General features: G+C 47.7%; 5 protein-coding genes across 5 annotated transcripts; all 5 read left to right on the top strand.

Moving 5' to 3' along the window:
• Positions 1-7: 7 nt before the first annotated feature.
• Positions 8-2,708, top strand: GLAREA_10505 (uncharacterized protein; the record flags this gene model as incomplete). The annotated part of the gene is made up of 6 exons (XM_008079606.1): positions 8-20; positions 508-629; positions 690-977; positions 1,059-1,646; positions 1,710-1,852; positions 2,018-2,708. The coding sequence occupies 6 exons, from the start codon at positions 8-10 to the stop codon at positions 2,706-2,708; spliced, it is 1,845 nt and encodes a 614-aa protein (XP_008077797.1).
• Positions 2,709-4,644: 1,936 nt separating this feature from the next.
• On the top strand, positions 4,645-5,901 carry GLAREA_10504 (uncharacterized protein; the record flags this gene model as incomplete). Its single annotated transcript, XM_008079605.1, has 2 exons — positions 4,645-4,906; positions 5,372-5,901. 2 exons carry the CDS (start codon positions 4,645-4,647, stop codon positions 5,899-5,901), a joined length of 792 nt encoding a protein of 263 aa, XP_008077796.1.
• An 890-nt stretch (positions 5,902-6,791) lies between these two features.
• On the top strand, positions 6,792-7,862 carry GLAREA_10503 (Metallo-dependent hydrolase; the record flags this gene model as incomplete). The annotated part of the gene is made up of 3 exons (XM_008079604.1): positions 6,792-6,851; positions 6,909-7,086; positions 7,138-7,862. The coding sequence occupies 3 exons, from the start codon at positions 6,792-6,794 to the stop codon at positions 7,860-7,862; spliced, it is 963 nt and encodes a 320-aa protein (XP_008077795.1).
• A 919-nt stretch (positions 7,863-8,781) lies between these two features.
• On the top strand, positions 8,782-10,488 carry GLAREA_10502 (uncharacterized protein; the record flags this gene model as incomplete). Its single annotated transcript, XM_008079603.1, has 1 exon — positions 8,782-10,488. One exon carries the CDS (start codon positions 8,782-8,784, stop codon positions 10,486-10,488), a length of 1,707 nt encoding a protein of 568 aa, XP_008077794.1.
• A 500-nt stretch (positions 10,489-10,988) lies between these two features.
• Positions 10,989-12,238, top strand: GLAREA_10501 (Carbon-nitrogen hydrolase; the record flags this gene model as incomplete). The annotated part of the gene is made up of 2 exons (XM_008079602.1): positions 10,989-11,450; positions 11,504-12,238. The coding sequence occupies 2 exons, from the start codon at positions 10,989-10,991 to the stop codon at positions 12,236-12,238; spliced, it is 1,197 nt and encodes a 398-aa protein (XP_008077793.1).
• Between the last annotated feature and the right edge of the window lie 297 nt (positions 12,239-12,535).

The following is a 12,535-nucleotide window of genomic DNA, read 5'->3' as shown; positions in this document are numbered from 1 at the left end:
GCATCACATGTTCGGCGAAGGTGAGGTTTTGCAAAAGTGAGGTCTACGCCCTTCCACGAGCTTGCAGCTCGGCTGAGGTAGGAGGTCGGGCGGATAAATACCGGTCTAGTTTCGGACGACTCGGATATCGAGCTCCGGCTACCTTTACTACCTACCTAGGTACTTTAATATACTAATAAAATATTCTATTAAAAATACTAAATTTAAAGTATTTAAATAGTAATTAAATAATAACTAATAAAAGAAGTTATTAGTTATTATAGAAAACTTTTTATTTTAAAGTTTTAGTTTTACTAATATATTATTAATATATTAAGAATATATTAAGAATATATTACTATTATTATTTATATAATAAACTTCTAAGTAGCTTCTAGATAATAATAATAACATATTATAACTTATAAATACTCTATTTAACGACTAAACGGCAAACTAGCTGCTGTTTTTAGAGGGTTTGGTCGCTGTTTTCTGCAGCCGAGTAGCCAAAATCCCACGCTGCTTTAGCGATCGGCACCTGGCGGCCAAGGCGTCGCGACCATAAAATCGAAGAGTTCGTTAATTCTTGGCAATCCTTTGGACAGAGTGGACGGTGGGCTCAGAGTCCTATTAGTACTTTGAGACAAATGGTGAGGTCTAATAAAGACAAATAGTTCTCCCTGCACGGTTGGGCTGACAGCGTTTAATAGAGTATAGAGCCGTATCAATATTTTGCTCTTCACCCTCGCCACCGTGACAAGACTGATAGAACGTCGATAGACGCCAACCACTCGCGAATCCGTATTATTCGCCTTCTTCCCGGACTTAACGATGCCCAACTCCACTGTATCATTGAGCACATCGAACTTCGCGATGACGAGAAGCAGCAGAAAGGCTCTCACATCGACAATGGTGGCGTGCGCTTCGATGCGCTCTCTTATGTTTGGGGCAATGCCACCGTCTCTCCCGAGCAGCTGATCTGCGAAGATACCGTCGGCGTCATCGATAAAAGCTAGTCTTGCAACTGCGACATTCCGCGGGGGAAAGGTTTTCTACAAATCGGTGTAAATCTTGCTCAGGCGCTGCGCGCTCTGAGGGATAAGAAACATGTTCGAAATCTTTGGGTCGATGCTGTTTGTATCGATCAAGGCTACGACCCAGAGAAGCTGCAGCAAATTCAGATCATGGGCCGCCTTTATAGCCAGGCCAGCGTAGTTCGAGCTTGGCTTGGACCTGAACGTGACGCGAAGCTGGTGTTTAATTACATGCGTCACGCTGGAAACACCTTTTTGCGGCCAAACAAGGAGCTGGTACTGGAGGTAATGCGGGACAAGCTCGATCCCGTCTATCTCACTCTTCGAGAATTCTTCTCAAGGCCATATTTTTACAGGCGGTGGATTATTCAGGAAGTGGCTCTCGCCTCCGACGTCATTTGTCAGAGTGGAAGTCTTGAGTTGTCTTGGGATGCTCTCAGCCAGGCTACATCAAATGTCAGAGTTGACGATATTCTAAGAGAAGGGCAAGGAATGCCATTAGCTTTCAGCGATATGGAGCATGTCCTCACCACAATCGAGAAACTACGGTCCAAGAAGAATTCCCAACTTCGCAACCCGGTAGAAGGGATGGTGGTATTTCGGCACTCCAAGTGTGTCGAGGATAGAGACCGTGTACTTACTCTGATAGGGTATTTCTCTCACTTATGGGCTTCCCCAGAGCATATCAAACCTTAGATCGATGATGCTGGCTCCGTGTCGAACTCTCTACAATCCGCATACACCTTTCTATCTCGATGGCAGTTGAAGTTTCAAATTAAGCGGCTCGACGACACCAGCACCGACAGCACACCTGCGATTCTCGATTTATTCTCGATTGCGTGCGTTACTCGCTCCTTCTCCGGTGAGCATGTTATTTCGGATCTACCATCATGGGTGCCAGACTAGCGATTCACGGAATTCGAGTACGACCAGTACTCGTGGTCGTACCGGCTCGAAACTCGTTATGGGGCGTCATCGCAGCTCTTCTCTAACGGCGAGAGAAGAGTTAAATGGCCAGTCATCAAAGACCCAGACCATCAGGACCATCTGAATACGCCCGTCCAGTTGATCGACTATATAGACACCGTGATCCTACTGAGGCCCACCTCTTCAACAAAAGATTCTCAAAACAAACCCAACAACGACGACGACAACAACAATAACGGCGTCTTCCAGAGTATTAAATCGTTCCAGACCGTCTACTCCTTCCTCCGCAAAGAAGCCTACCACACCGACCAAGTCTGTCGGTCCTGCCGCATCTTCCGAATACCAGTCCGACAACGCATTAGGAACATCGATGTAGTCAACCTCCTCAGTGCCCACCTCTACCGAATCCATGCGGAGTTTCGAGGCTCAAAAGTCAAGGAAGATCAGCCGAGGCAAACCCTTACCTATCTTCAGAATCCATGGTCTGAGTCCGAGGCCCTTCACCCGAGACAGAAACTCATCGCACGATTCCTGCGGGGCAGGTGCATGTTCGTGTCGAGAGGTGGACATGCTGGAGTTGCAAATCTGCGTGTTCGCCCGGGAGATAGGCTTGTTAGCGTTACTCGCGGAGAGCCCGACTTCGTGCTGAGATTCAAGGTGCAAAATTGTTCTGAAATAGGAGTTCAAGTTGCGGAGCTGATTAGCGATACTAGTACTCTTAATATCGTTGATCCTGATTCTCCATGCACAATTGTTTGCCTGGCTTAGCTATATAATGATTATTATTAACGGATAACTGATTAGTCTGTCGACCACGTGGATATTCACACCAGTGGGAACAATTCAGACGCATGTGTCTAGTAATTGAGTTACTCATAAGATATTATCGCCAAATCTTGACAAAATTAATGTGAAAAAGCCCTAATCTACATCTAGCCGAGTTACAGACCAATTACGCAAGTAAGAAATAGGTACGTCTCAAGACCTGCCCAGGGGCTAGACGGCGCAGGATTCTAGGCGGGAAGGGCGGAATGCGCATGAAGGTAGTACAGGTGGAAGGGGTCGCTAGAGCGGTTAGAAAGGAATAAGGGGTTGAAAAGGGAGCTAGCGATAGACGACGCGACGTTCTTACACCGCGCGAAAGCGGCGGCCGGTCCGTGCGCACGCCTTGCCTAATGTGGGAGGACGCGGTTTCCTGGTGCTAGCTTGCTGTCTAGTCGTTTACTATATAAATTAAAAAGGAAAAAAAATCTAAAGTATTTAAGAAAGATATAAGTTTATTTTAAAGTTATCTTTAATATATTACTAATATGTTACTAATATATTAATAGAAATAATTTTTAATAGTATTATTAAATAATTTTATACTTTTATACTATTATAACAACTTTATAAGATTAAATCTAATCTATAAGTATTATAAAAGTCTAAAAATACTTAAAAGTTAAAGTTATTAAGAGTTTACTAGTATATTTTTAATATATTCTTAATATATTAATAATATATTAAAAAAACTTATATTATATTAAATACTCTTTATTACTATTAATATAACTAGTAGTTAATATATAAGCTATAACTTAATAATACTACTATTAATATAGCTTATATTCTATATAATTAGTACTTTTAAGTAGATATATAGCTATCGATATACCGCTTATACGCCGGTAACTATCCTACCTCAGCCGACGTTTATCCGCTAGCCTCCTACCTCAGCCGACCTACGTCCTGCCTTCCACACTACCAAGACGCCCGTTCAAGAGAGAGCGAATTAAAACTTCCAATGGCGATGACCCCCACTTCGGCTTCTGACTCGGGTCTTTGTCTGAATCTATGACAGATCCCGAGTATTAACCGGACGTAAAGTCCGATTGCGCTAGGCGTGATGATTGGATAGGCTTGATTAAAAATCGACTCTGGACTTCTCCGAGGTTGAAACGAGTTTCTCAAGTCCTTTGAGGAATCAAAGTAGAGTGATGTAGAAATGGTTGGGATATTCGTAGGGCGTAGGTGATGCCGGATGGAAGGGATGAAGTCATGACTTTGCCATATATCATTTTGTTACTGTATTTTCTATGTATTATTGTAGATACAACTCTCGAATACTCATCTTCTTCCTTGACAGATTTCGAGTGTCCAATTCATGCACGCTGTCTCATTCCTCATCTGCAAGATAATTTAAAAATCAGATCCCGATCCAATCCAGTGTCGGTTTGCCCGTGTTTCTCTCCATCATCCCACGCTTGGTCAAGCCATCAAAGCCGAAAATCGAAATCCGTTTAGTCATCCACGACCAGAGTGGGCCAAGTCACTCAACACCACCAGCAAATTGAGACCAGGTGAGTTTTCCTCTACAACCACCTAAAATACCAGCGTATTTGCTTCTTTCCTCGCCCAAAGCGAACAGCGCCCGCGCTTCCCCATCTTTCTAGAGCGCCAATCTGGGGTAACATACCACTGCCCGTCGACTCACCATTCGATTCACGGGCGCCTTGCTCGGCAGCGTTGCGCGGAGCCACAAAGAAATACAAAGGACTTGCCCGCAAGACTCCCACCCTCCATCATCCAAACTACAACCTCGACACTACCACCGCATCGAACGAAATCGACGACGACGACGACCAGATACGCATGGGCGACGAATCTACACGAATAAACTCCATCAGTCGGCACTCGTGACTCGTCGCACACATCCGAAAATATGGCATACAATGGCAGGCGGGGTCCTAATGTCTCGGAGTACATTGCGAACTTGAATGCGATCCCATCCGCCCAAGACCTACAATCCTCGCAGGACAACACTTTCAACCTCGAAGATGACCTGGCTATGTTCACGAATACAAACTTCTTTGATTTCGATCTAGGAGTACAAGATGGAGATATACTTGGAGGTGGTCCAGATGCACAAGCTCCCGCTGCTTCAGAGGGAACCGACATGAAGTCGTTGGATTTTGGTCTGCAAGGTATGAAGATCTATTCTTGTTGTCTTTTAGTCGTGTCCCCCGAGTTTTGTCCTTCATTTTGCTATTCAGATCTTCCTTCTGGCTTGACCAAGGTGTCATGCCATCGACTGCTTTCGCAATTGTCTCTACCACCCCGCGAAGCCATCACTGCTCCTTCACGTGCACCTCCCCGTTGCATTTCGATGCATAAGGGTGCTTCTTTGCAGTAGCTTTGCATACATTTTCCATTTTCCTTGTTCAATCCATTGGTCGACATATTGCTTTATCATCCATGTATATGGCGCGATATCACGTGTTCCAGAAACACCGATCTCAGCCAACCTCACCAAATGAACAATATACTCAACCTTGGTTACCTTCCTTATTGAGGTGCCGGGTTGATGACTGTGGTCCTATAACTTTCACGTTGATCCACGGATTCTCGTTGCAAAAGCAATCATGCTGACGACACCATGAATCGTATAGGCAACTTCGAGTTTCCAGACTTCAATGCATTTGCCCAGCCAACTTCGTTCACCGACGGTAATGGCCCGATTCAGCCACCACCCATCAATACAAACCAACCTTTGTACCCAGCTCCATCAAGCGCTGGGTCGCCAGCCTCTGGCTTGACTACACCAGCGACAGGCACGAAGCGAAAGGCTGGATCCATGTCTCAGAGCTCACCAGCTCCTGATTTCGAGGAAGCCTCGCGTATGGCTGCTGAGGAGGATAAGCGTCGCCGCAATACTGCGGCATCTGCGCGATTCCGAGTGAAGAAGAAGCAACGTGAACAAGCACTCGAGAAGACATCCAAGGAAATGAGCGACAAAGTCAGCGCTTTGGAGGGACGCATCAACCAACTTGAGACGGAGAACAAATGGTTGAAGAATTTGATTACGGAGAAGAATGACAACAAAGAGGATATCAACTTGTTATGGAAAAAGTTCAGTCAGGAGACTGCTGTCGGACGGAAAACCTCCGAACGCAAAGACGGCGTAGGAACTAAGGCATAATTGATATAATCAATTTTGCTTTTATTCTTTGCCATTTAGCGCTTTACCACATAGCGGATCCATACATAATTGGTCATAACCACATCGACAGTTGGTCCGCTCATCCGAGCAATTGTCTGTCGATTCGGTATCATCTATTTTCTTCCATTTGCATAAAGTAGGGTTGAGGTGGGAGGTTGGAGGTTGCATTGTCATTTACGAATGGCTGGGCGTCGGTGCGAGGTATTTCTTGATTTGACATGGGAGGTCGAATCAAGGGGATTTCGTTTTGTTGATGATTGATGGTGGGATGGGTGAAATACGTAGCTCACGAATTTAAGAAGAAACGTGTAGTTAAATATGCTATATGACTTGGGTTGTTTGTATATGCGATACTGATATAGCCTGTGCGATGAGATCACATCTTTCTACAATTCCGCGACGTGTTGCGAAACACACGAGAAAACATAGGCATCTGAGGCAGAAAATAAATGGCTTCTGCTAAAACCTGCTTGGTTATGTCAATTCCATATGTATCATTCAACCATATCTAGAGAATGGCATTACTAGAGTCGCTGCTTCACCCTTTTTACGAACATATTCACAAATGAGAAATTGACAGATTTAGACTAGACTGATATATCTATTTATTTAAACTAAAGACACTCTATAGCTGGATGTGCTTTGGAAATAGTACTCGAGTATGTAGCAAACAATATTGCAAGGATCATTGATTTGCTTGGCGGAGACCTCGAGCTTCAACGACGTCAACTCTAATAAGGACATTTCTCCAACACGTATCACCACATCCAACATCCATGAACCGCTTCCGCTTCTCCCAAGTATCGCGAACAGCTTCTCCAATTCTCATACCTAAACAGCGTTCTTTCTTTTCCTCTCGCTCATTCTCAATGGCGACCGAATCTCCCATCCCCGAACCCCCAAGCTCCTACAAACCCCGCTACATAGATGTACTTCCCCCAGCACACCCCAAAACGATCAAACCATCCTAACCACAAACACAGTAGATAGGAATCAACCTCACCGACCCCGTCTACTCCGGCATCTACCATGGCACCCAACGCCACCCCGCAGACCTCCACGCGGTAGTCGCCCGCGCAAAAGAAGCAGGATGTACGAAACTCATCGTGACGGGTAGTGATCTGGCGGAATCAAAGAAAGCTGTGGAGTTGGCGAAGGAATATCGTATGTCCAAACACCTCCGAGATGTGGATTAGTATACTAATGGAGCTCTAGCTGGCACAATATACACCACAATAGGCGTCCATCCTTGCTCTTGCACACAATTCGAAACCCACGATCCATCCCCCGAAGACCTACTTTCGCAGCTCAAGAAACTGGCAATCGAAGCCAAATCCTCCGGCCACTGCGTCGCATTCGGCGAAATAGGCCTCGATTACGACCGTCTGACCCTCTGCCCAAAGAAAACACAACTCAAATACTTCACCGCGCAACTCGAGCTAGCCACCGAACTCCAACTCCCGCTCTTCCTCCACTCCCGCGCCGCGCACGCCGATTTCCTCACTATCCTGAATAAATACTCGGATCGACTCCCGAAACGCGGCGTCGTGCACTCTTTCACGGGATCGATGGAGGAAATGCAAGAGTTAGTGCAACGGGGATGGCATATAGGCGTCAACGGCTGCTCTCTTAAAACGGAGGATAATCTCAAGGTGGTGAAGGAGATTCCGCTGGAAAGACTTATGTTGGAGACGGACGGCCCGTGGTGCGAGATCAGGGCTAGTCATGCGGGGAGTAAGTATTTGAAGGGGTTTGAGGAGGTGGGGAGGTGGGTTAAGAAGGAGAGGTGGGCGGAGGGGAACTGTGTTAAGGGGAGGAATGAACCGTGTGTTATTGGGAAGGTTGGGGTGGTTGTTGCGGGGGTTAGGGGGGTGGAGTTGAGGGAGGTGACGGAGATGGCGTGGGGGAATACGGGGAGGGTTTTTGGGATTGAGGGATGAGAGGAGGGTTGGATGGGGGGTTGAGAGGGTTGAGGGGTGGTAGATAGATGGGAGGGGGGTGGTTAGATGGATTAAGAGATGATCTGGAGTTGTAGAATGTAGACTATGCAGATTATCCGAATGGTAGACCTGTCAATTGTAACCTGCCAAGTGGCAGCGTTCTCTTTCCTTCCTTTTGTCTCTCTTATGTTCTGACTATAAACAGTTCGTACGTATCCCCAGGATTTTACACTTTCTCTGTGGTAGCATTTCCTTGGTGGGAGCATGCTTTCAGTTCGCGCGCGCTCTCTCTCTCTCTCTCTCATAAAAGTATCGCTCGAATATATCCACAGGGCGTTTTACGGCTTTCAAATGCTTCTTTTAGATTTAGAACAAAAAGAAGTTGTAGGCCGTCAGACTAGTATCACTCTTCTCAGGGCTCACTATACGTTTTGTTCTGTATCTACCTAGGTAGTTTCAATCTACGGCCGATCTTCGTCTAAAGGTATAGGGCTAAGCGAGTTTTGGCTTTTGATTTTCGATTTTGAAAACATTACCACATATCTCAGAATGCGTATAATACTGTACGATTTATTGTAGACCGAGACTATGCAACAAAGTTTGATCCCCAAGACTAATTACACGGGTTGTTACCCGTACCCACGGCTACACGGCATTCAAAGGCTGATCTGACGTCACATTAGACCGGCAAAGTTGCCGGTCGACTAGTAGATTTTTGGGATGGGCGTTTCAGCATCGAAGTCGAGCCTATTTCCTCTTTTAGTCTAAGGGAGGGTCCAGTAGGGTTACTAACGAGCTTTTTTTGGTGCTGACAGCGACATATCAGAAAATAAATACGCACCCAAGAGTTTTGTCTCCTTTGTATGAGAACACAGCCACGATGCTCTAGCATTTTTACGTTGGCTAATTGACGATCACGATGCATGACATGGATGGTAATCACGAGGATATTGAATCGCGGGGAAATGGTTGGGGTGGAGTTGGAGGGGTTGATGGAGAGGCGGTGGTGATGCAGATTGAGGAAGGAGATCTGGGTGAAAAACATGCTACAGACGACGAGAATTGCGAAGATGGAAATGCAGCTGAGCCCGAAACGAAGGACAGCGAAGGCCTCCGCAGTCAAGATGAGGGTATGCGAGATTCGAATCAATCAGCACTTCAGGAAGAAGAAGTAAAGACCGCAACTCGAGACAACTCCCTCAAAGAACGAAAAGATGTCCTCGAAAGTATCCATGAAGCCACAGGGGAGTCGGCAAGCTCATCACCAAACTCATCCGCAATCTCATCGACTCTTACATTACCCATTATCACCCGCGAACACTCCCTCGAAGAAGAAAAGGCCCAACGCGTAACCCCAATCACAAGAAATCTACCACCTACGAACCCTTCCAACCCCCCAACAACTCTCATTTACTCTCCCAAGAAGAAAATCTACGTCCCAATCTCTACATATCGACTCCGCAACTCCCTCCTCTACGGCGTCGCTTTCCTCGAACTAGCAAACGCAGGCGACTTCGCAGCCAACGTCTGGAACCAAATCCCCGTCCCAGCCTTCGCCGCAGTCCTCATGGGCATCGGCGGCTTCTTCGCCCTCTTCATCTCCTACTTCGCCTTCTACGACGCCTACCTCTCCCACCAAAACTACGTCTCCCTCCGCACCGAGCGCGAATTCCTATCCTCGCAACCCCCGACCCGCGACGCGAAAGCATACCTCAACGTCAACTACCGCGAGATGGGCACCGAACTCCTCGATCGCACCGGCTTGGATATCTTCATGGGCTTCGGCTGCGTCATGGTCGGTATCGGCACCCTCATGGCCATAGGCGGCGCCAACCCGCGGGTGTTCAGAGCGAGTAACCTGCTCTCTGGATATATCGGCAATGCGCCCGTCGCTGCATTCGGCCTCATCAACGCCGCCTGGTCAATCTACATCTTCCGTCGCGCGCAACATCAATTCACTGCCTCTCAGCGCCTTTTACACGATGAAGCTGAAATTCAATCCCTCCTCCGCCAGCGCACCAGACGCGTACAACTCCACTCCACCGTCCTAGGCGCCATCGGCATCTTCGCTGGCGCAGCGAGTCTCGTCACCGCTGAACATTGGGAGGGTTATCCCGTGCTGATCCCGTGTATTATCGGGAGTGTATGGTGTAATCATATTTTTCGTGCGGGTATTGGGTATGATCGTTCGCTTTTACGCAGTCTTCCGCCTCTCTCCCTCGAATCTATCATCGGGGAGTTGAAATACCTAAGCTCTTTATCTAAAGTTTTGGGTACGAAAGATGGGGCGAAAGATGTCTTCCCTGATTCAGAGGATCTGGAGAGTATGCTACGTTTCTTGGTGGAGTATGATATGTTTGAAGCTTTTTGCGTAAGGTTTCTGGGCGAGAAGGAGGTGGCGACTGCGGTGTTGGGGCCGCTTGACAAGGAGGTGGTGCTGGAGCCGAGCATGTTACTGCGGAGGAGGGAGTGCTTTGGGGGGATTGAGGCGTGTGTTGTTAGGACGGTTAAGGAGGTTGGGAGGGAGAAGGTGGTGGGGAGGATGAGGTGGTTGTGCGAGGTGTTGGGGGCTTGGGCGTGGGTTGGCGATGGAGAGCGGAAGGGGGAGGGGAGAAGTGATGGTTGATATTGGGGTTGGTTAAATGGATTATTGGAGTATGATACCCTAGGCTGTAACTTTGGATTGAATTGATAAATATTGTTATTTTATTTTATTTTTAGCTTAATCGTCTGTAAAGTGCCAATTTGCCTGTACTTGGTAAGTTGGAACTAAGAAATAGATTTTTGGTTAGAATATACTCGGTCCTTATATCGCAATATGAACTAGTAATTTTATAGAATTAAACACTGTTATATAAATTACATTTTTACTTATAGAATAGATATTAGACCTCTAGAATAATAGGTAAAGTTTATTGTTACTATATTTACTTGTGAAGATTAGTCTAGAGAGAGGCTCGAAGTTAGGTTATAGTCCTCGCTTCCTCAAATGAGGGGCAGAAGCTAAGCCCCTGTAAGAAACAAGCAAGCTACCAACCCCGCCATCCTCACCCCCTCCTCCCTCCCTCCTCCCTCCCACAACACCACCACCCACCACAACCCTTACACAACCAATTGACACCCAAAATGCCCCCCAAAATCCGCCTCGCAATCTCCCAATCCCACACCCTCCCCACCACGGCCCTAACCCTCACCGCCCTCGAACACACCACCCGCAAAGCGCAATCCCAAGCCATCGACCTCCTCCTCTTCCCCGAAGCCTACCTGGGCGGCTACCCCCGCACCGCCACCTTCGGCGCCTCGATCGGCGCCCGCACACCCGAGGGCCGCGAGCAGTTCCTCTCCTACTTCAAAGACGCGGTTGATTTGGGGGATACGCCTGAGGGCGCGGGGGAGCGGTGGGTGCGCAGGGAACTGGAGGGGGTAAGGGGCGATGGGACTCGGGAGGAGCTCGAGAGAATCACGAGGGAGACGGGCGTTTTTCTGGTTGTTGGGCTCGTGGAACGGTGTGCCGGGACGTTGTATTGTGGGGTTGTGTATGTGTGTCCGCGCGAGGGGTGCGTGGGGAAGAGGAGGAAGGTTATGCCTGTAAGTGATGATATTCTGGCGTCAGAAACCAAGGACGTTGCTGAGATTTACAGACCGGCAGCGAAAGGCTCATCTGGGGACAAGGCCAGCCGTCCTCCCTCCGAGCCGTCACCACGATTATCAACGGCACGAAAATCACGCTTGCGGCGGCGATCTGCTGGGAAAATTATATGCCGCTCCTCAGACAGGCGTTGTATGCGCAGAATGTCAATTTGTATCTCGCGCCGACGGCGGATGCGAGGGATGCGTGGCTGGCGCTTATGAGGACGGTGGGGGCGGAGGGGAGGTGTTTTGTGGTGAGTGCGAATCAGTGTGTGAGGGAATCGAATCTCCCGGCTTGGATAAGGGACGAGGATGCAGAGAGTAGTAATGGGAAGGCAAATGTGAATGGAGGCACGGTTCTGCCTACGAGATTAAGGAGGATGTCGGTTACGGAGGATGGTCATGAGATTGCGCTGCCTGAGACGGGCTCGAGGAAAGTGAGGAGGAAATCAGTCGTCACGCCAGAAGGCCATGAAATTGCTCTCCCAGACACCCTGCACGAAGAAGACGAGTCACCAGAAACCTCCAACCCAAACTCCTCAGACTTCATATGCAGAGGCGGCTCCTGCATCATCTCCCCCTTTGGAGACGTCCTCGAAGGTCCCTTGTGGGATAATGACGATGGACTGTTATTCACCGATGTGGATTTTGAGGATTGTATTAGAGGGAGACTGGATCTTGATGTTGGAGGCAGTTATTCGAGGTATGCAGGCAGATTCTTTGTTGATTTGGAGCCGGTTTGCTGATGATGGGTAGGAATGATTCGTTTAAGTTTAGTGTTGAGGGGTTGGATCTTAGTCCGCCTCCTTGAGTGTGGTTCGTGGAGTGGGGTGGTGTTCGGGGTTGGTATGTTAAGTGCAGCAGAGAAAAGTGCAGCAGGGGCTCTGTTGTATATGCGACAATCAGTATTGTCCGACAGACTGCGAACATATTAATCTTTTGGTTTATCTTGAGTTGTAGGTCCTTGGTTGATCTTCGTTTTACCACGAGGTCTTCACCAGCTTGGAGAGAACGGGAGTTACTATGCTTTTGTCAATCACCAG

Source organism: Glarea lozoyensis (assembly GCF_000409485.1).
Source record: "Glarea lozoyensis ATCC 20868 chromosome Unknown GLAREA12, whole genome shotgun sequence".
Lineage (NCBI taxonomy): Eukaryota > Fungi > Ascomycota > Leotiomycetes > Helotiales > Helotiaceae > Glarea > Glarea lozoyensis.
The sequence above is the reverse complement of the archived record's forward strand: the minus strand, read 5'-3'. Positions and strand labels throughout refer to the sequence as shown.